At 36.0% G+C, this 23,560-nt stretch overlaps 1 protein-coding gene, 1 long non-coding RNA gene and 1 pseudogene across 2 annotated transcripts; 1 reads left to right on the top strand and 2 right to left on the bottom strand.

Annotated features, from left to right (window-relative positions):
- Positions 1-7,318: 7,318 nt before the first annotated feature.
- Positions 7,319-9,107, bottom strand: LOC104093455 (fe(2+) transport protein 1-like; annotated as a pseudogene).
- A 4,532-nt stretch (positions 9,108-13,639) lies between these two features.
- On the top strand, positions 13,640-16,899 carry LOC104093453 (uncharacterized). The gene is made up of 2 exons (XR_685658.2): positions 13,640-13,965; positions 16,342-16,899. It is a non-coding gene; the product is annotated as an uncharacterized lncRNA (long non-coding RNA).
- An 890-nt stretch (positions 16,900-17,789) lies between these two features.
- Positions 17,790-18,430, bottom strand: LOC138891428 (probable zinc transporter 10). The gene is made up of 2 exons (XM_070175186.1): positions 18,081-18,430; positions 17,790-17,997 (listed from the first exon to the last, which is right to left on the bottom strand). Exons 1-2 carry the CDS (start codon positions 18,428-18,430, stop codon positions 17,790-17,792), a joined length of 558 nt encoding a protein of 185 aa, XP_070031287.1.
- Between the last annotated feature and the right edge of the window lie 5,130 nt (positions 18,431-23,560).

Here is a 23,560-nt window from a genome sequence, read left to right as displayed (position 1 = left end):
AATAATATAATATATATATAAAGCATACATGTCCTGCTTCGGTGTGCAGCCCGATCCCAAAAATATCGTCACAATTAGGCCCTCGGCCTCACTCAGTCATCAACCTCTCCAGTCTCTCGGGCTCTCAGAAAGCATGATATGCAGCCCAACAACAATGATATGATACATCAACAATAAATAAGAGAGACTGAGGTATGATATGAAATGAATAAACATGACTTAGTGAAAAATTACAATTTGAACATATTATTCAACCATAAAAATTACCCCGATGGGTACCAATAATAATAACATATGCCTAAGCATGATTTTTAATACGAGTCTCAGTTCAATTTTCTCTAACCCGTAGAGAATGTACGGATATCAACAGATTATTCAACTATACAGTCCTATGGAATTTGCCCAAGTCACAATTTCTACGGTGCACACCCACACGCCCGTCACCTAGCATGTGTGTCACCTCCAAACAATTCACATAATACGTATATTCAGGGTTCATACCCTCAACTCCAAGATTAGAAGAGTTACTTACCTCGAACAAGCCGAATCCAATGTCGAACAAACTAAACAATACTTCCAGAAATTCCATTTTGTGCATAACAATTATGCAAACGGATCGAATCTAGTCACAATTAATTTGATTCAGTCAACCTAAATTATAGGAATTTATTCCATATCAAAATACTAACTTTTCTACAAAAATCCGAATTTACACTCAAAAATCGCCCGTGGGGCCCATATCTCGGAACCCGAATAAAGTTACAAAATATAATGCCCATCCAACCATGAGTCCAACCATACAAATTTTACCAAATTCCGATATCAACTCGACCCTCAAATCTTCAATTGAAGTCTTTGAAGATTTCTACCATTTTTAACCCAATCTTTACCCATTTGAACTCAAGACTCTTTCCATAAATCTTATTGATACGTATAAATAATACTCTTACATCCAAGAATCATACTCTTAATCACCCATCATTACCCAGACTCGAAATTGAAAATTAGGGGTTAGAACCTTACCTCTTTGATGAAGAACTTGAGGGATTTCTCGTTGGATTTCAAGGCTTAGACAAGAATTCGATGAACAAGACACTTCATCTACTTCCTCACTCTAGAGCACTCTCACTTCTCTCTAAAATCATCAGATAATTGCCCCAAAATAAGTCCCAAAGCCTATTTATCAAAATGGGATTGGGTTATAAAAATAGAAAAATTAACCCTCCGAAAGCAGGTCTGCGGTTGCATAATGGACCGCCGAATGGGTGTGCGGGCCGCAAAATTGTTCGCAAAATCGGTGCCCAGAACTGCGCTCTTCTGGTCCATTATACGACCAGTTTGCGGTCGCAGAAGCAGTTTTGCGATCGCATAATTGGTCGCAGAATTGAATTTTTTCAGCCTTTGGTGATTGTGTCATAAATTCTTGTAGGAATGTCCAAATAACGAACGGTTTGAAGCATTAGAAACTAGACTCAAAGATCTTTCATTTGATAGGTATATATATACCATATATCACTTCGTTTCCCAAGAGTTATGCTCATTTGAAGTTAGGTTTCGTGCGAACTCACTTGACTTGAGTCTATTATGAAATTTTCAACTTGTACATCCGATGTCGAAACCTATTGAATCAAGTCTGATTGACCTCAAATTTTGCACACAAGTCATAAATGACATAACAGAACTATTTCAATTTCCGAAATCGGATTCCGACCCCAATATCAAAAAGTCAACCCCCCGGTCAAACTCTCCATTTCGTGGTCGTTTACACATAAGTCAACATCCGATCACTATTTTAACTTAAGTTTTTAATTATGAGACTAAGTGTCTCATTTCATTCTGAAATCCTTCCGGACCCGAACCAACTAACCCGATAAGTCATAAATCAACTGTAAGGTATAAATTGAGCAGTAAATGGGGGAACATGGTTATAATACTCAAAACGACCGGCCAGGTCGTTACATTTAGGATCTTAAATCAATTAAATATTATGTACATATATGTATGTATGTATGTGTATATATATATATATATATATATATATATATATATATATATATATATATATATATATATATTAAGTATTAAATATTATTTATTTAAAAGCTATTTATATAAAGGTTGACAAAAACAGAAATCGATTGGTCTTGGTCAAATATTGACCAATTTCTGACGAGGTCTTGGTCAAATATTGACCAATTTCTGACCGAAATCGGTTAGAATTTTTATTTGTTTGCCGTGGGACCACTATTTCCATTGTGAGAAATATTTTCTTTGACTTTTGCGACCAATTTACTTAATTTTTGACCGATTTCGGTCGGGTTCTTTTTCGACTTACTTCGGTCGGTATTCTTTGGACGAATCTTACCAGTTTTCTAGTAGTGAAACCACCGGACGACACGCTAGATCTCAAAACGACCGGTCGGGTCGTTACATTTGGGTTATTAATATTAGTTCTATGTTTGATTAAGCTTTATGTTATCTAATTACTCCATGCTTTATTGATTGATTTTGTGGTTGCAAACACTAAATTCATGCCTATTTTGCTTGTTATAACTTGGAAAAGTGGAACTTAGCTTAAGTACAAGATAATTAACAAAGAATTAAGTGAGTTAATTACTTGATTAATGAAACCTAGCTAGAAATAGTATGATTTTTAGTTGGGCTAATCAATTGCTCATCATTGAGCCTTAGTTGACTTGGAAGAGCAACTTGGGGTAAAAACCTCGTAAGTGTTGAAAGACAATAAGTTGGTAGAATGGAAATTGAAGCCATAACACATGCTTAGTTAACTATAATTGAATATTTATATACCCAAAAGCATAGCCCATGCAAAGGGAAAACAATCTTAGCGTCCTTCTCTTATTTTTTACAACTACATCTTTACTCACATTCTAAGTGTTCGATAAAAAATTTAGACTAGTTTTCTTAGTAATTTTAGAAGTAACTTTAGAAGTAATTACTCTTTGTTTGAAGATCACTTTAAGAATCATCAAGTTTACACGCATTTTGACACTCTAACACACACCTACTCCTTGTGGGATTCGACCCCAATCTTGTTAGGTTTATTATTACTAACGACCGTGCTATGCTTCCTTTAGAGGTGTAGGATTAGACGTCATCAGTAATAAAGCCAGAAATTTACCGGAGTGGATCCAAAACACTTAACGAAATTAACATTTGTCGATTTTAACTTTTTATTTTATACCTCAAACACATCTTTTAAATATTATTTATATTGTAATAAAATTATTTCTCAATGATATGGGATACACGTGAAACACACATGCACGGAGACTAGTATTACTTATAGCCTGTTTGGCCAAGAATTCTCCAATCCTAGAAGTACTTTTTTTTCAAAAGTACTTTTTTTCAAAGTTGAAGTGTTTGGCCAACCTTTTGGAAGAAAAAAAAGTGCTTTTGAGGAGAAGCAAAAGAAGTTTTGGAGAAGCAGAAAAAAATAGCTTCTCTCCAAAAGCATTGTTTTGAAAAGTACTTTTGAGAAAAATACACTTAGAATCACTTTTTAAAAGTTTAGCCAAATACTAATTGTTGCTCAGAAGTACTTTTTAAATTAATTAGCGAAACACAAACTGCTCTCACCAAAAATACTTTTGAGAAAAGCACTTTTGAGAAAAAAACACTTCTCAAAATAAGCTCATTTTTGTAGCTTGGCCAAACATGCAAAATGCTTGCAACTATTGTCACGACCCGGAATTCCCACCTCTAACATTTCACTTGCTAGGTAAGCCAACGTTAGAGTATCATTAAACCAAATTCTTATTTACATTCAGTAGATAACAATAATTAACTAAGATGAAATATAATAAGTGCGGATTAATATAAAAACTGCCTTAATTACCACCACCCGGATCTGGAGTCACAATTCACGAGCATTCTAGAATTTACTACAAGTAATAGTCTGAGAGAAATACAACTGTTTAAATGAAAGAAACAATAAAACTGAAAAGATAGACGGGGACTTCAAGGTCTGTGAACGCCGACAGATCTACCTTGAGTCTCCGGATAGCGAGTCCAACAGCTAAAATCTCGATCAACCCGAGTCGGTACCAAAATCTGCACGGAAAGTGCAGAGTGCAGAATCAGTACATCCGATCCCATGTACTGGTAAGTGTCGAGCCTAACCTCGACGAAGTAGTGACGAGGCTAAGGCAAGACACCTACAAATCAACCTGTACAATTTAACAGTGTATATACAAATAACAGTAATGAAGAACTAGACAAGAATTATCGGGAGGGGGAATCATGCTGGGGGAAATACGAGATAAAGAACTACAACAGGATGATAACTAGAACAACCAATACACTATGAATCAACAGGAACATGAATACAGTAACGAAAAAATGCACGGCAGCACCCTTCGTGCTTTTACTCTTAATCTCACCATAAAATCAATAGAAACGGCACGGCATCACCCTTCGTGCATTAACTCTCATATCATGGCACGACATCACCCTTCATGCTTTTACACTCATAATATGGCACAGCATCACCCTTCGTGCATTAACACTCACAATATGGCACGGCATTACCCTTCGTACATTAACACTCACAGTATGGCACGACATCACCCTTCGTGTATTAACACTTACAATATGGCACGGCATCACCCTTCGTGCATTAACACTCTCCCTTACCATAATGCAATGAATAAATAATAACAAGGAGATAGAATAACAAGTACAAATATTACTTCAACATTTGGTTCCACAATATCAATCTCAACTTTGAAATAAATATTCAATTATCACCAGAAAATCCGTAAACATGATAAGAACGATCAATTTAACAACACTAGTATAAACAAGTAGCAATTAGGCATAGGAAAGAGACAATATAAGAAAAACGAGGGAAACAGGAAAAACAGGTAAAATTGGCGGTGCATAAGTACTCGTCACCTCACATATACGCCGCTCACATGAATTTCACATAGCAAATAATATGAGGTTCCTAATTCCTTCAAGTTAGGGCTAGACACAATACTTACCTCGCTCTGAAGGCCACTTAATTCTCAATCACAGTTTTTCCTCTAGAATTCACCTCTAAAATACTCGTATCTATTCAAAAATGACTCAATAATATCAAATATTGCTAAAGGAATCAATTATATTGCATAAATTAAATTTCCCTAATTTTCCTCCAAAAAGTCGAAAAATCGACCCCGGGCCCGCTTGGTCAACAACCGAGGTTCGGACCAAAATTCATTTACCCATTCACCCCCGAGCCCGAATATATAATTAATTTTGGAATCCGACCTCAAATTGAGGTCTAAATCCCCAAATTTTCGAAATCCCTAGTTTCTACCCTAACCCCTAATTCTACCATGAAAACTCTTGATTTTAGGTTGATAATTCATGAAATGTAATGGGTAATTGAAAGAAAATGGTTTAGAATCACTTACCAACACTTTGGGGGGAAGAAATGGCTCTTGAAAAATCGCCTCTCACCATTTGGTTTTGAGACAAATTAATTTTTTGGCTAAATCCCGTATTTGGATTCTGTTAAGTGCTGGGCGACAGTGTGCATCGCGTTCGCGAGGCCACTGTCGCATTCGCGAAGAGCATTGGCTGCCAAGCCTTCGTGTTCGTGAGACCGGGCTCGCGTTTGCGATGGTTACCCCCTCTGGCCTTCGAGTTCGCGAGACATCGTTCGCGTTCGCGATGAAGGAACGATCAACCCTCCCCCAAGTCCCCAAGTGCTTCGCGTTCGCGATGAGCCGGTCGCATTCGCGAAGGGTAATTCCCCCATCACTTCGCGTTCGCGACCAGGCCTTCGCGTTCGCAAAGAAGAATTTTCGGCCTCACCAGTTTACTCTTTGCGTTCGCGAGAGTACCTTCGCGAACGCGAAGAAGGACATGCCAGAACACCTGCTGGAGCAAAATACCAGATTTTCTAAGTCCAAAATATCCCGTGGCCTATCCGAAACTCACCCGAGCCCTCGGGGCTCCAAACCAAACATGCACACAAGTCTAAAAATATCCGAACTTGTTCGCGCGATCAAATCGGCAAAATAACACCTAGAACTACGAATTTAGCACCAAATCAAAATGAAATTCTCAAGAACACTTTAAAATTCCTATTTTCTCAACTGAACGTCCGAATCACGTCAAATCAACTCCGTTTCTTACCATATTTCTCATACAAGTCTTAAATATCATAATAAACCTGTACCGGGCTCCGAAACCAAAATACGGACTCGGTACCAACAATGTCCGACATCAATCAATTCTTAAAAATAATTAATTTTCACACTTTTAATTGTTCATTAAAAATTCATAACTCGAGTTAGGGACCTCCGAATTCGATTTCGGGCATACGCCTAGGTCCCATAATTCGATACGGACCCACCGGGACCTTCAAAATATGGATCCGGGACCGTTTATCAAAAATATTGACCGAATTCAACTAAAATCAACTTTTAAGGAAAAAATTCTTATTTTCATCAATTTTCAACATAAAAGCTTTTCGGAAACAATGTCGGACTGCGCACGCAAATTGAGGAGGATAAAAATGAGATTTTTAAGACTTAAGAGCACAAATTCGAATTCTAAAATATAAAATGACCTTTTGGGTCATCACAACTATCAATCGCTACAGCAATTAAAACTCATACGGCCGAGAGAGAAGGCAAAAGTAAAAGGATATATATGGCCTCATGTGAACACGTGAGTGTAGATGGTTATTATGATAGACATATAGTTTTCCTTTCGAAAAAAAACCCATACCAGTGGCCTGAGTTGAGCTACAACAGTTGGAACTCCGAATTTATTTTTCCAAGTCTGACTATTACAATACTAGTTATACATCTGATGCTTATCATCTGGAGAACTACAAACTTAAAGCTATCATCCTACGAACTAAGCAATTTTTTATGTTAAGAAAATATAGAGGTTAGACACTGCTTGAGAGAAGCCAACCGCAAGTGGCAGATAGCCTAGCAAAACATGCAAATACTATACAGGAGGCCAGGACTCTTTGCATTTCAAGATCTTGCCAGAGATGCTAAAGGAGAATATCACTTAGATAAATGGCAATACCTAGTATGAGAATAAGATAAGATAAGGCAAATTTCTTTGTTGGTTAAGTATGCATTATTTTGTTTTTCAATAGTTTGAAAAGCACTACATGAAATACCAAAATAGAGATCAAACTCGTTTGTTTTGTTTCACATCCGCGTGTTTGGTGCCGTTTCGGCATAACAAAGCTTGCACTGTATTTTCGCACTTAGGCGCAGCGTGCCATTGGTAATGATTCTACTACGGTGCCACAAATTCGCAAGCTGATCCTAAGTAATCGTTGTTATTCATCGGGGCCTCGACTAATTTGAATTCGAGTGATCAAAAAACTCATTACATTATTTTAGCAAATCATATTTACATCGACGATGGAGCAAAAATTAGAAAACGGAAAACAAAACCGAAAAGTACCTTCCTTTTTTCAAAAAATAAAAAATAAAAATAAAAATAAACAAAAAAAATTTTTACGCCCATATGGCCATGATAGACATCCCACCAGCACCTAGTAAAACAGCAACATAAGCCCATGATTGAAGTTTCATACTATTCTGCAATTTAGTCCCCATAAAATCAGCTGCAAGAAGATCCACTAATGCCATGTAATTCAATAAACCAGCTGAACATGCATTTAGCAATCCCACCACTATTAGTGCTGTTGGGCTATTTTCACTATACACTTTTGATAAACCAATTCCAAGTGCTATCCCAAATGGTGTTGTTAATGAGAAAAAGAACACCATTATACCTTTCAGCTTCATACCATATTCGGCCTAAACACGAAAAAATAAAAAATAAAAAATTAGAGCTACAATTATTGAGCATATAATCAATTATTGAGCTACAATTTTGACGAGATTTGATATTTATTTTTAAATTTACCTGGAGGATGCAACCTCCTAGACCCATTCCTTCAAAAAGTTGATGGAAACATATAGCAGCTACTAGTGGCCTAATTGTACATGGATTATCAGATGCTCCCATGGATAATCCAATCACTACTGAGTGCACAACAATTCCTAGTTCCAAAACCTGCATTGCCATGACATCAACTAAGGTGAATAAGAAAAATATAAGTTAAGAATATTATATGTGACATGTTGTCGTATAATAAGTTTTTAAATACGACGTTAATTCAGACATAATTGTTAATATACAATATCGAGGTCAATATTAGAATTACAATAACATGGACAACACGGTGCATAAAGTATCTCGCGCTCATGCAAGGTCCAGAGAAGGGTCACGCCCCAAGGGGTGTGATGTATATAGGCCACCCTAATGCTAACATTATTGGTTTCTTCCACGATTCGAACTTGTTACCTATAGGTCACGCAAAAACAATCTTACTATTTCTCCGGGGCTCCTCTTCTACAATAACACGGACTATATCAGGTAAATCCTATTGAAGTGAGAATTGTACCTGAGCTACCACCCGATACCTAAGCAATTGAGTAGCTTTATCATCAACTTTGGCTTCACCATGAATGTGGCTATTATTGTCAATAATTTGCGACTCCATCTTCCCATTATGAACAAAATCTCTTCCATTTCCTACTCCACTTTCCAATTTATACTTCTTGAAGTAACTCATGGCATATGAATCCACACTTAGAGTTAAAATAGCCGAAAGCATAGCAACAAACGTTGTGAAGGGAAACTTTTTCCGGGGTTATCCGGCAGGCAATCTGACCTAAGACAATCAAACGAGTCAGGCATAACGTGCATGTATCCAGTGGCTAGTATAACCCCGGAAGCAAACGCCTTAACCAACACGAATAAATTCTTATCTGGTTGAAGGGCAGGAACTGTACGAGAAACAAGGGGTAAACAAACACCAATCATGCTAGTTACAAGAATTGAAGCAATGGCTACAAGCTTTAGCTTTAATGCCTCATTCTTGTTTCTACATCCATGTCCAGTATCTGAACCACATTTTGATTGAGTAGTATCATTATTTTCAGATTCACATGTGATTTTTGATGGAAAAGAAAGGAAAATAAAAATGAGAAAAATAGCAATATATTTAGAAGAAATGGCCATTTTGGAGATCAATGGAGAGATTTGCAAAGAGACGTGACACAACTTGATGGAATTTTCGGATAGAATCTGTTGATCTTATAAGAATTTTTGAAGTCAAAGCTAATTGATCAAATGACACTTTTACCCTTAATTTTAATCCAAATTTAAGGTAGTTAAATTGGAGTTGAGAGTATAATTCTTCAGTATAATGAGGGTAAAGTAAAAAATATGTACGAGGAATGTTTGCTTGTGACAAGCGTGCGCTATGCGTGTGTCGTCATCATTTTGACTACGTAGTGTATATTAATGTCACCATCAATCTTTACTTTAAAGTATGCCTATGATGACTTGTCATCCTAGGTGGCATTAGGTCTGGGCCCATATATTTTTTACAGTTTATGTTTAATTATTTTGAAAATAGTCCCTTAAAGCCAAAAATAATTGATTTATTAAAATTAAATGATATACTATGAGTGTGAGAAGTAATTTATATATTATATTGATAATTTCAACAACTTTATTAATTTGACACTCTCAGACTATCTTAAGTTTTCAGAATTTTCGGTACTAGTTTAACAACAGAATTAGTTCGAGTATGTATATATTCAAGCTACTGAACTAAAATCTATATTTTCAAAAATCTTATTTAAGATTGCAACGAATTTAAAATGCATTTCATCTATGTTATCACTTAATTTCTAAAGAGGTTTTTGCTAAGAACATCCCTAAATTATACCTCAAACTTAAAGTACATCCTTGTACTATTAAGTAAACAAAAAGCATCCCTAAACTATTCAAAAGTTTGGCAGCTTTCATCCTACCGTAAAGAAATATTAAGAATCTAACGGTCCTTAACTAAAGTCTACTCCAAAACCCGGCTCTTATTTCTTTCAGGAATATCATCAATCATTCTCATAAACTATCACTATTAGAAATTCGATAAAAACCGATCAAAAAAATGGATCAAAGTTGGTCAGTAATGGCCAATAACCGACCAAAACGTGACCATTTACGTGTGGACGGTATTTTAGGAGTCGGAAAGAAATACCGACCAAAGTTGGTCGGAAATTACCGACCAACTTTGGTCGGTCAATTAAATTCAAAAAAAAAAATATTGCAAAAAAAACCCGACCAAAGTTGGTCGGTTTTTTCCGACAAAAGTTGGTCGGTATTTTAATCATGTAATCAAAAGATTACCATATGAGAATCGAACCGGGGTCTGTACTGTGGTAGGATACTATTCTACCACTAGACCATTGGTGCATTTTGTTTTAAGGCTGTCTTTTATTTGATTTATGCTCTTTAATTATATTTTCGCACGAAAATAACTGACCAAAGTTGGTCGGTTTTATTAAAAAGTAAAATTACCGACCAAAGTTGGTCGGTTTTTTTAAATGACCGGCCGAATTAACAGACCAAATTTGGTCGGTTTTTTTAATATTAATTTTTATTTATTTTAATTGAAAAATCGACCAAAGTTGGTCGGTTTCTTGAAAAATAAATTTTGCGGGACTCAAAAATAGTTTTTCGCATTTTGCGCTAAAGAAAACCGACCAAAACACCAAAGAACCGATACCGAAATATTAAATTAAATCGATCCGGACCGATTTTTTGATTTTTTCAAATTTTATGCCCACCTCTACCTTTCGCCCCTAAATCCACCTCTGATTATTATGGTGACTCCTTTACGGCATGTTCAGTTCGTATAGATGTAGTAGAATGAATTCTGAAAGTTAGTGCTCATTATGCTTTCTTGGCCATCGGCATTTGACCGTCTAATTTAGGGATGCTCTTTGTTCACTTAGTAGTACATGGATGTACACAGGGGCGGCCTAACCTTATCGGAGGTCTAAAGCAAAATCTTAATAAGAGGCCTTATATATATATATATATATATATATATATATATATATATATATATATATATATAATTTAATGAACATCGTTTTAAAATAAATTAGACAAGTGATAATGTAGAATTAAAAAAAATGAGAACTTAGTTTTATAAAATAGAGAAAATTAAATGAATTTAACGTTGATTGCATCACAACTGAAATGGGAGAACCCAGAAAACATAAGTGGCTCCTTTTTTTTAGTAAGTCCCTTTCTATATTTGGTAAGAATTCAACTTTAGAATTTTCTTTTTATCATTAATGAAATGATTTCTAGCCCAAAAACTTCTATGATTTATTTAAGATTAGAAGTTTCAAAAGCCTTCCTTTATTTCATAAAATCCATGTCCAGTCAAATATTTTCATATAAATTGGGACGGAGAGAGTATAATTTATGTAAGGAAAATAAATAATAAGTTAGATTATTAGATATAGTTACGTGACTAACTAATAAATAGAGAAATATAATTAAGTAAAAAAAGTAAAATAAGATTGACAAAAAACTATTTTAGTTATATTAATTAGGAGAAAATCGAGTTATTAAAAATTAATATGACAATAAAGAAATAAATTTATCAATAATAAAAGATAATTATATAAATAATATACTACTATATATAAAAAAAAATACTAGTAATTTTGGGACTCTTAAATATTTGGGGCCTAAAGCAAGTGTTTCACTTGCTTTAGGGTTGTGCCGCCCCCGAATATACCTTAAGTTTGAGGCATAGTTTAGGGATGTTTTTAGCAAAAAAAAAAAAAAAAAAAGCCTCATTTCTAAAATGTAGCTCAACCTAACATTTCTCAAGTCCAAAATTGACCAAGTTGTCGCTCGTCTTATATTTTAAAGCATGTTTGGCCAAGTTTTTGGGAATCAAAAATACTTTTTTTATTTATAAAAAGACTACTTTTTGCAAAATTTAAAAAGTATGGCCAAAATAAAAAAGCACTTTTCACTGGCACCAGAATTGGTTGTTCTGCTTTTGGGGAGAAGGTACAAATTTTAGATTCTCCTAAGAAGCAAAAGCAGAAACAGAAAATTAATTTACTCTACAAAAATATAATTACATTAAACTTATATTTTTTAAATTATCCTCATTAATTTAACATTTTTATTTTCTTTTTCTCTTTTTACCGTATATTTCTTCTCTTTTTTATTCTACCATATATTTATTCTATTTCTCTTATTTCTCTATGGAATATTCTCTTTACTATAAATAGATCTCTTCTTTTATATAGTGATTTATAAGAGTAGATTTTTAAGTATTGAGTGATATATTTAGATCATCATGTAAAGAATAAGTAATACTAGATACCCCAATATTATCGCTTTGGAATAATTATATTTTATATTGATTAAAATCTTTAGATTATATTTTTATTATAATAAATATTTAAATTTATTTATCTCATTTAAATAATACTAAACTGAATATTTACAAATTTTTTCGTAATTTGATACTCAAAAGTACTATTTTGAAAGATTGGACAAACATAATTTGGTTGCGAAAAGCACTACTTAATGAGTTGATGAAGCACAAACTGCTACTTTCACCACTAGAAAATGTCAGATTTCCGACTCAAAATTGTAGTCGGAAATTTCCGACCTTTTCGGTTGGAAAATATAAAAAAATAATGTTAAATATTTTCTTATAATATTTTGACCATATTCCGACAAAGTTAGTCGCAAGGTTTTGGAGGAAAAACCCGGGAAACTTACTTGTGACCAATTCAGTCAATGCTTAAAAGTCAAAGTTATTGTCTTTGACTACTTTTCAATTTTCGGCAGAAACAGTCAAAAAATTTAAATTATATTAATTTTTTTAAAATTACCGACCGATTTGGTCGGAAAACTTTTTAATTTTAAAATAATAATTTATCAAAACATTGCCAACCAAATTGGTCGGAAAAAAATGCGCTTTTTGAAATTTAATTTGTTTCCGACCGAATCGGTCAAAAATATTAATTATATCCCATCCCGGACCCTCCCCCCATCCCCTTTTTTTCTCTTTCTCTTTTCTTTCTCTTCTCTTACTCCCTTCGCCTAGTTGTTCATCCTTGTCACAGTAGGCACGCAATTTTTGACCCGCGCATCATTTAAAAGTAATATTTTAAAAAATATTTACTTATTTTTTATTTTTATAGGATTTCAGTCAACTTTTAGTTTTAATTTTAAAACAAAAGTTTAAAAACACAAAAATAGTTTTATAACGTTTTTTAGCTTATTAGTATTTTATAATATTTATAACATTTTAAAAGAAACACCAAAAATATTTTCATTTTAATATATAGTTCACTTTAATAATGTATTCTTATTAACTAAGATTAATTACTATATTTTGATTTTTATTTTTGTTCAATTAGAAAGAATTGAATTTGGGCCAATTGGGAACTCATTTTTGGATTTTGGTGGCCTAACAAGACAAAGACTCATTCTTTCCAATCACTTTTATCCTAAACCCTTTTCTCACCCATCAAACTCCTCTCTTAATCATAGCCATTAATCTACTTTCATCCAATGGTCTATTCTCCTATCCTTTCATATAAAAGCTTAATCTTCCCACAAATCCTGTGGGGGCACCTTTTAATCTCATATATTCCTACGCCCCTAAGACAAAGACAAAGACACTCACACTCAAAAACGCAAAAAAACAAACAAACAAAAACAGACGGAAAAGGAAACAGAGGCTAGAAAATGAGAGGATCTTCTTCTTCAGTTTTTTCCTCTCAAATCCTCCTCCATTTTTCTGCCATAGAGAACCCCTCAACTTTAGCGAAAAGAGCTTTATTTCCACTCCAAAAATCAGCTGGTAAACATCACAAAATCCATCGTCGAACAAGGACCGTTTGAGCTTTAGTCGAGTCCCCGTCGACGTCGAGGTTCAAATTTTTGGTCCGTGTTCACGTTGCTGTTTTGGTTTGGGGAGGGTCAAGTTCGGTCATTTACAGTCTTGTTTTCGCTGTACTAAAAGCTGTTCATTATCAATACAGTCAAAAGGACCAGTACACCTCTTTTAAGGTCCGTTCTAACCCCTTCTCAGTTGCCTCAGTACTTGTGTACATTTTCAATGTTGAATCTTGAAATACCCTGTTTGATCGTGGGGTCTGTGGGTAAAAATGAAAGTAAATTGGGCCAAAATGATATTTGGGTTCAGTGACAATTTCAATTGGATTTTTGTTTGGTATGTGACGTTTTGAGTTGCATATGGTTTAGATCTTTCTTATTGATAGGATTTTTTAAAAACCGCTAGTAGCATTGTTTTAGGCGCGATTAATAAATCATCGTGATCATGGGTACGGTATTCGTGGCATAATCACGATACGTAAATACCAACTCAAGTGCTCGTTTCACGCGACTTGATCATAACTTCAACTAATAATAATAATAATAATAATAATAATAATAATAATAATAATAATAATAATAATACATGTTGTAAATCGCGAGTGCATTTCACGTGACGCGATTCGCAATGTGTACAAAAACAATAAGTGCGCGATATCGCGACTTATTTAATTAATTTTTAAAAATGCACAATAGGTTTCAAATATGTAATAAATCAGATAATTATGCCAATTATTAATAGTTGAGCGACCGTGTTAAAACCACGGAACTCGGGAGTGCCTCACACCTTCTTCCGGGTTAACAGAATTCTTTACCCGATCTTCTGTGTTCGCGGACCATAAATAAGAGTCAATTTCTTCGATTTGGGATTTAAAATAAACCAGTGACTTGGGACACCATAAATTATCCCAAGCGGCGACTTTGATTAAATAAATAATCTCATTTCGAATAATGTCACTTAAATTGAAAAAACTCTCTATTCCCCTATCCCCTCGGGAAAAAGGAGGTGCGACAGCTCTGACGACTCTACTGGGGAAAAGAATCCAGAATCTCTGGTTCAGGGTTCAGAATTCGAGCTTAGAATGACTGTTATACTTGGCTTTTGTTTATTATCTGATTTTTACGTGTTTGAGCCTAATGTGCTAAATGCTATTTTTTACCGCTTTGATATTGTTTGAACTGTATATAAAACTGTTGCGAAACCTTTCTTCTCTCTGAGTCTTCTAAATCTTCTGGGAAGTGCATGCTGACGTGACTTCTTTTCTATTAGTGTCATACCCTAATTTAGAATGAGGATCAGATTAGTTACAAAGTCAGATGGCCTTTTGGTTACCGGTACGTTGCTCCCCCCTCGACTCGAGTTGTCCGCTCGGATAAGTCAGGTCTAGAACAATACACCCATGATTTAAACTTAGAATGACATAACCTCATGTCGGATCCCTAGTAGGTACATTTGTTTGCATCACGTGCATTTGACTTTGGGGACTCAATACTGGGTTGGGTCCGTCTATGACAGGTGTACCCAAATTAAAAGACCATCCTGATGCATTTTACGTGCTACATGTGCATTTATTTGTTTCGGCTTGCATGTTGACCGACTGCTAGAATAGGGAAAGAAAATCAAGAAAAACCAAGAGTGAGGAGAGAGAAATTTACCCGGTTCTAAAAAATCCAGGTATTTAAAAAATCCTGAAACTCTGCCAAAATTTTGGAAAAAAAAAAAGAAAAAAGAAAAAAGAAAAGTCATTTCAAATGAGTCAATGTTTTCAAAAGTCATATTTTCCTGTTGTGTCAAAACCGACCGAACTACGCGGGTCTGATTCTTATCGGATGTGAGATACGTAGGAAAACCTCATCGGTTCCAGCCCACAATTTTCAAAAAATCTAAAACTATTTCTCTTTACTTCCTCCTTTAGAAAAGTCTTTCTTTGAGACCCCAATTTTTTTAAAACAAATCCAAAAATATTTTCTTTTAATTTCTTCTAAAAATCAAAAAAATATTTCAGAAGTTTTACTTTCGAAAATTGAGGAGAAAATTCAAGATTCAAAAATATTTTCCTTTTTCTTTTTAAGTCTTTTTTTATAAATTCAAAATAAAAGTTCAAAAATCCAAAAATATTTTCTTCTTTAGAAATTTTTCTTTCGTAATTCCAGGAAAAACAAAAGTCGAAATTCACAAAAAATTATTTTCTTTTTCTTTAGAAGTCTTTCTTTTCAAAAATTATTAAAATCAAAACAAACAAATCAAATTTCAAAAATATTTTCTTTCTTCTTTATAAGTCTATCTTTCGGAATTTAAAAAAAATCAATCAAAATCCAAAAAAAAGAGTTTGTTTATTTTCTTTATTCTTAATCTTTCCGAACTACGCAAGATCTGATTCATGTTCCCACATGATACCTAGGCAACCACATCAGGTTCGATCGAATAATTTTAAAAAAAAAAAGAATGACAAAAAAAAAAAAAAGAGTGTTCATTCTAACATGTTTGTTATTTTGAAATAAAATCTGGTTAAAAGTGGTCGGTTTGTTGGTTTGCAATTGCGAGTCCAGGATCCCTCAGAAATAAAAGCATCATCTCAATCAATGGAACAAGCACCACTGTTGTTGATCCAAGGTCATGAAAAGACAAATAGGCAAGTTGGCGGTGAAAAATTAAAAATGGAGGCAAATGTGGGGTTGACTTTACCAGATTTGAGCGATAGAACATGCCCTGCTCGGGATGATTTGATGATAGGGAGATATGAGAATTCTTTCAAGTCCTTTTGTAAATCAGTTTCTTTGAAATTTCTCATGCGGTCAGTACTGAAATCTGACAGCCAATATGGGAACGGTTCGGTCAAAAAGTTAAAATTTGAGTGCTGAATCAGAAGGAATAAAGGATTGAATGTCGTAGTAGTGCTGATGTGCAAATTTGTGGCTAAGATGTCGCTTAACAACTGGAAAGTCACTCCTCTTTTAGCTAGGGAGGAGTCTTGGTAGTTTATTTTGTCATCTTTTCTGTTATCTAGGTTATCCAGGGTTGTAACCCAGATTTCAGTTTGTTTGTGTTGTTGTCAAATCCTTCCATCTGTTATTCAATGAAAAATAATTTGTCCTTTTGTGTTATTCTATGCTTAATTCTTTCACCGCTAGTTCTAGTGACATGACATGCATGCAGAATTTTTGGCCAGATCTTAGAAAACTGATTTAGTCTTGAATTGGATAAGTGAGAAAGAGACACTTTTGAAGATGAATGAAACATTTGGAAAATAAGCATGAGCCAAGTTTACATGGAACCAAATCAGTCATGCTCATGGAAGTTAATGATCTTTACCTTCAAATCATTGTGAAGATCGGGTTTGAGGAAGAAGTAATTGAAGATTGGTGGAGAGTTTGACCTTAATGGATTGAAAGTGCCTTTCGACCACGACACACCGAGAAGACAAACATGTTCATCAATGCGGTGATCGCATGAATGGATACTATGTTTGGTGTTCTCGAGGCTAGGAGGCCCTTTTCTGCTATCTAAATATTTTATACCCTTCACTACCCCTTTTGAGCCTGTGTTATTTTCTTTGACCACCCTCTTTTGGAATCAAGTTTAGAGTTAAAATTCCAAAAAAAGAAAGAGAGATGAAAACAAAATGAAATTTTTTTTTAGTTAATTCAGATGTTTGAACTATGTTATACTTGATTCCTTTAAAAAAAGGATACGTAGGCAGCCTTACACGATTCGGTCCAACCAAATTAGAATTCAAAAAAAAAATCCAAAAATTCACAGTATCAGACACTGGGACAAAGATTTTATTTCACTTTTGAAAGAGTTGATTCCAATAGTTGTAAGTCTATAACCCCTCACTTTGAGTGTACTTTGAGCCTTATGTTGTCCTTTCTTTACAACCCTATCCAAAAATCTAACATTGCTTCCACGATTCGAACCCGTTACCTATAGGTCACGCGAAAACAACCTTTCTCCAGAGCTCCTCTTCTACAATAACACGGACTATATCAGGTAAATCCTATTGAAGTGAGAATTGTACCTGAGCTACCACCCGATACCTAAGCAATTGAGTAGCTTTATCATCAACTTTGGCTTCACCATGAATGTGGCTATTATTGTCAATAATTTGCGACTCCATCTTCCCATTATGAACAAAATCTCTTCCATTTCCTACTCCACTTTCCAATTTATACTTCTTGAAGTAACTCATGGCATATGAATCCACACTTAGAGTTAAAATAGCCGAAAGCATAGCAACAAACGTTGTGAAGGGAAACTTTTTCCGGGGTTATCCGGCAGGCAGTCTGACCTAAGACAATCAAACGAGTCAGGCATAACGTGCATGTATCCAGTGGCTAGTATAACCCCGGAAGCAAACGCCTTAACCAACACGAATAAATTCTTATCTGGTTGAAGGGCAGGAACTGTACGAGAAACAAGGGGTAAACAAACACCAATCATGCTAGTTACAAGAATTGAAGCAATGGCTACAAGCTTTAGCTTTAATGCCTCATTCTTGTTTCTACATCCATGTCCAGTATCTGAACCACATTTTGATTGAGTAGTCTCATTATTTTCAGATTCACATGTGATTTTTGATGGAAAAGAAAGGAAAATAAAAATGAGAAAAATAGCAATATATTTAGAAGAAATGGCCATTTTGGAGATCAATGGAGAGATTTGCAAAGAGACGTGACACAACTTGATGGAATTTTCGGATAGAATCTGTTGATCTTATAAGAATTTTTGAAGTCAAAGCTAATTGATCAAATGACACTTTTACCCTTAATTTTAATCCAAATTTAAGGTAGTTAAATTGGAGTTGAGAGTATAATTCTTCAGTATAATGAGGGTAAAGTAAAAAATATGTACGAGGAATGTTTGCTTGTTACAAGCGTGCGCTATGCGTGTGTCGTCATCATTTTGACTACGTAGTGTATATTAATGTCACCATCAATCTTTACTTTAAAGTATGCCTATGATGACTTGTCATCCTAGGTGGCATTAGGTCTGGGCCCACATGATTATGACAATTGTTTTTAAACAATTGCCTTTATTTTTAAAAAATTCCCTTAAAGCCAACAATAATTGATTTTTCAAAATTAATGATATACTACGAGTGCGAGAAGTAATTTATATATATATTTATTGATAATTTCAAACAACCCTATTAATTTGACACTCTCAACCTATCTTAAGTTTTCATAATTTTCGGTGCTAATTTAACAACATGATTAGTTCGAGTATGTATATGCTTATTCAAGCTACTCAACTAAAATCTATTTAAGAATTCATTTCGTCCATATAATACTACGGTAGTCTGAGAGCTGATTTAAAAAGCGAAAACAAAAGGTATATGTTTACCCGAAAAACGGATAGAGTTGAATTTGTACGTAGTTCTAAGGATCCGTGGTATAACTTGGTACAAATTGGAAAAGTAAGTAGAAATATATCGAATATTAACTGTAAAAAAGGAATGAAATACAAACCAAATTGAGTAGAGAATGATTTACAAACGTGCAAGATGAATCAATGTCCAAAGCCCAAAAAAGGATAATCTCTACTATATATAAGTGTAATAATATTTGAAATGTGAGTGTATTGATGTCTGAATCTTGAATATAGGATGTGACTTACACAAATGATAGCCACTCTTCATATAGTGGAGGAATCCTATTTTGGATATAATTAAAAATGCATAGTAGGGATCCCATGATAGATTAGTTAATTAGCTTTTCCTTAATTTCCGCCGAGATTCTCTCCCCTAGCGGCTACAACGGTTCTTTGTCTCTTAGCTCGATCTTGGTCGGTCTTGGATCTCGACCTCGATGTTGACTCGAGCTCGATATTGGCTCGAGTTCGATATTGACTCGAGCTTGGTATTGATCGGTCTCTAGCTCTTGAGCTTGATAACATCACTTCACATCATAGCTCGATATTGACTCGAGCTTGATGTTGCTTCGAGCTCGGTATTGATCGGTCTGGATCTCGAGCTCGATAACCCGGCTCCACATTATATCTCGATATTGTAATGACGACCCTCAGTCCATTATGTTCCAACCTTGACCAATTATACGAAGGACAAACTCGGTTTTGATCGTATATAGATAGTCCCCTCGTTTTTCGGAAAGAATGTGGCGAGAAACGATATGATTTTCAACCTCTGACTAGATACACACTGACGTCTGCGTCGAGCCCGATTATGACGTTTGTGACAAATGTCCCGTCGATTCAGTTGCCAAGACATTAAATATGCGTCAGACAATGGTCGGCTACTGCTGATTTTGAACCGTCATTGCCAAACCTATAAATACCCCCCCCTTCTTCATTGTTTTAATCCTTTACCTTCAACTCTTCTCATTCTAAGCTTCACAGTTCTTTGCTTCCTCCAAAGCTCTCTATTTCCTGCTTTAAGAGTTTCTTCGCCAAACACCAAGGTTTCTTGAAAATTTAGATGGCCAAGATATCTAAAACCGTTTCTCAGAAAGAGGCTACTTCCTCATCTCGGCCGACCGGTGAGAAACCGGTGGTGGAGCCACGCCTCGAAGAACTCGTTCCCGGGTGATATGTTATCGACTCTGACTTTAAATCGAGAAACCTTCGTCGGTTGCTGGTCGATGTGAGCCGGTATCGAGATATATATACTCGATACCTCGAAGCTTTATTGATTTGGTGAAGAAAGATAGTGGTTAGGAAAATAAAGAGGTTGTGATACCGGCACCGGAGGAAGCGATCACTACCCATGTGGATGGGTGTTTGAGTGTTTACACTTATCCTTTCATGCTGGGTCCCCTCGATTCGATCATCATCGGCTTCTGCAAAAAGTACCAAGTAACCCTCGTCCAAATACATCCTTCTTTCTGGAGGATTGTAATATTGCTCTGTTTCTTTGTGAGCAAAATCGACGGGCTTCCCTTCACCCTCAACCATCTCGTAAGATTATATAGCCCTCGTCTTTACCTAAGTGGGCTGATAAAGCTTCAACGCCAGGCCACCAAGGCATTCACCTCGAGCATAGATGAAAACAAAGATCGGGGTTGGATGAGCCGGTTTGTTCGAGTGAAGACCTCAGACTTAATCCCGGCTGAGAGCATGTCATTTCCCGAGAAATAGAATATGAACCGTAAGTGTGATACCGTTTTTAGCTTTTGTTGTTTTTATTTCTTCATCTTTACTTATCAGTGCATTTCTTGACATAGCCGTTGCTTGGATGCCGGAAGCGGTTCCCCATCTCGAAAACTGGGTCAGGAGCCTGGTTTCGACTTCGACATATGCCGAGCGCACATGGCGCGATTTGTCAAAGGGCCGGTGGGAGGCTCGCACTCATGGTAAACCTTCTTTTTGGCTTACCGATTTTCTTATTGTTCAAGTATTTTTTCAGTCATAAGTTTTTCTTACTTTTCTTTCTTCGTAGGTCTCGAAAAAGATGCGGTTATGAGACCCCCATCAGGTGATGAAGAAGTTTTACCGCCTTCCTCAAAATCGGAGAAGGCAATTGAGAGAAACATGGCCTCGGACTCCGAGGGCCACAAAAAGAGAGCGGCTCATAAACCCAAGGTGAATGCAATCCCTTTGACCATGGAGTCGGTCCTGAGTATAAGGGATGAAGAAGAAGAAGTAAATGATTTCGGGCAAAAAATAGCCCTTTTATGCTTTATGGTCGAGTGAGTGTTCGCTTCGAACTCGAAGTAAAAGTAGCCCTTAGGCTTAATGGTCAAGTGAGGTTTGCTCGAACTCGAGTTAATGTAGCCCTTAGGCTTTTGGGTCGAGTGAGTGTTTGTTCGAACTCAAAGTAAGAATAAACTTTAGGCTTTACGGTCGAGTGAGTGTTTGCTCGGACTCGAAGTAAGAATAGCCCTTAGGCTTTAATGGTCGAGTGAGTGTTAGCTGGAACTCGAACTAATGTAGCCCTTAGGCCTTATGGTCGAGTGAGTGTTTGCTCGAACTCGAGTTAATGTAGTGATAAGTAGGGATTTTAACCTGTTATTTGCTCTCTTTTACTTGTGTTTAGGGCCAAATAAGGTATTCCCGGAAACTAATGTAATATGCTTGATTGCAGGGATTATTCAAAATGAGCTAAAGGAGTCATAATCAACTCATAAAGGAGTCAAAATTTGAACAAAAAAAAAAACCAAGACTAGGCCAAAAGATATAAAATACGGACCGCACAAATATTGTGCAGCCGCGAAAGCTACAACACGGTCGCGAGCACTATTTCGAGGTCCGCGAAAGGAAGATTCAGAGAGATGGATTTTTGGGCTAAAACATGAACGCGGTCCGCATAAAAAAGGTGCATCCGCGAAAGTCCCTGCGCGGCCGCGATTGGAATTATGCGGGCCGCGGTTGCTGAAGTTTAGAGAGCTTACATTTTAAGCCAAAAAAAGAAGTGCAGTCCACATCAAGATTATGCGGTCGCGGAAGACTCCTACGCGACCGCGATGGAAATTATGCGTTCCGCGAAACCCAGATCCGGAAGTGAAGAACGCGGAGCGCGATCAAAATTACGCGGCCGCTAAAGCAGGAATGCGGCCGCAGTCAGAATTACGCGGCCGCGTAACCTCTGCAGGGGTATTTTTGTCCGAAAATTTTAGTTTAGTATAAATAGAACTTTTTGTTATTTTTAAGTAATGTGGTGTATTTTGCTGAGCACGTGAGACGGCTGGATATTCCCTTTTGGGCAATTTTGTATTAGATTCACCTTTTAACATTAGATTTTCATCTTTTAATCTAGTATTATGAATTTTATCTTCTTTTCATCTTTGATTTCTGCTATTTCTATGAGTAGCTAGACCCATAGCTAGGGTTGTGACCCAACCCTAGGGTGGGTATTTAATGGGTACTGAATTTTAGGGCTTGAATAGTTCGTGCTAGAATTGTAGAATTAGTGGTTGCAAATACTGATTCATGCTTTTATGACTTAGTCTCTTCTTGAGAACGAGGGACTAAGTCTAGGAAAGCTAGGCTAACAAGGAATTGGGGTGAACTCAAGAAATTAATAGCCCCAATTAAAGGGTTAAACCTAGAGATAGTAATACCCGACTTGAGCTAATATCACGTGACTTGCATGAACACCCATTTGGACTCGAGAAAGCCAAATTGGGCAAAATCACTCAAAATATCGAGAGGTATAGAGTGAGTACTTGGGTGAGATAGATATATCACGACCCCAAATTAATCAAGCTTGCCCTAGATTCTTACCCAGGTGAAAGTCACTACCTTAGTCCTTTTAAACACTTGAAAACCAACATAAAAAATATTGTACTTAGCTTTAATCATTGCATACAAAAGATTAGAATTAAAAGTAGAATCAAAACCAAAATTTGTGGAAGCGTAATTAGGAACAAAACACGCATCTAGACTTAGATATAAACCTAATTCCAAATCAATTAACTCCTTGTGGATTCGATCCCGACCTTGTAGGGTAAATCTGTATCGACCGTCCTCGCTACTCAATAGTAGTGCAGGCTTGGACCCGATCAATTTTTGGCGCCGTTGCCGGGGAGTTAGACGGTCTTAGCTATATATCTAACTATTTGTGTGTTTTATTTTTCTTTCCTTCCATTTTTCTAATTTTTGTGTATCAATTGCTTTTAGGTACCAAATGGCTCTTAACGAGGTCCTCAGACATATTCCTTAGGGGGAAGAGGTAGATGAAAATGAAGTAGATGAGGTTTATCTTGAACCTCAAGTACAAAGAAGAGGCCGCTCGCCTCATGACAACGTTCCAACCCCCCCCCCCCACCTCCTCCAAGGGCAGCACACCGGGTGTTTCCCAATGAAGCCTACGCA

This window comes from Nicotiana tomentosiformis, chromosome 1, assembly GCF_000390325.3.
Source record: "Nicotiana tomentosiformis chromosome 1, ASM39032v3, whole genome shotgun sequence".
Lineage (NCBI taxonomy): Eukaryota > Viridiplantae > Streptophyta > Magnoliopsida > Solanales > Solanaceae > Nicotiana > Nicotiana tomentosiformis.
This window is presented reverse-complemented; position numbering and strand designations above follow the sequence as displayed.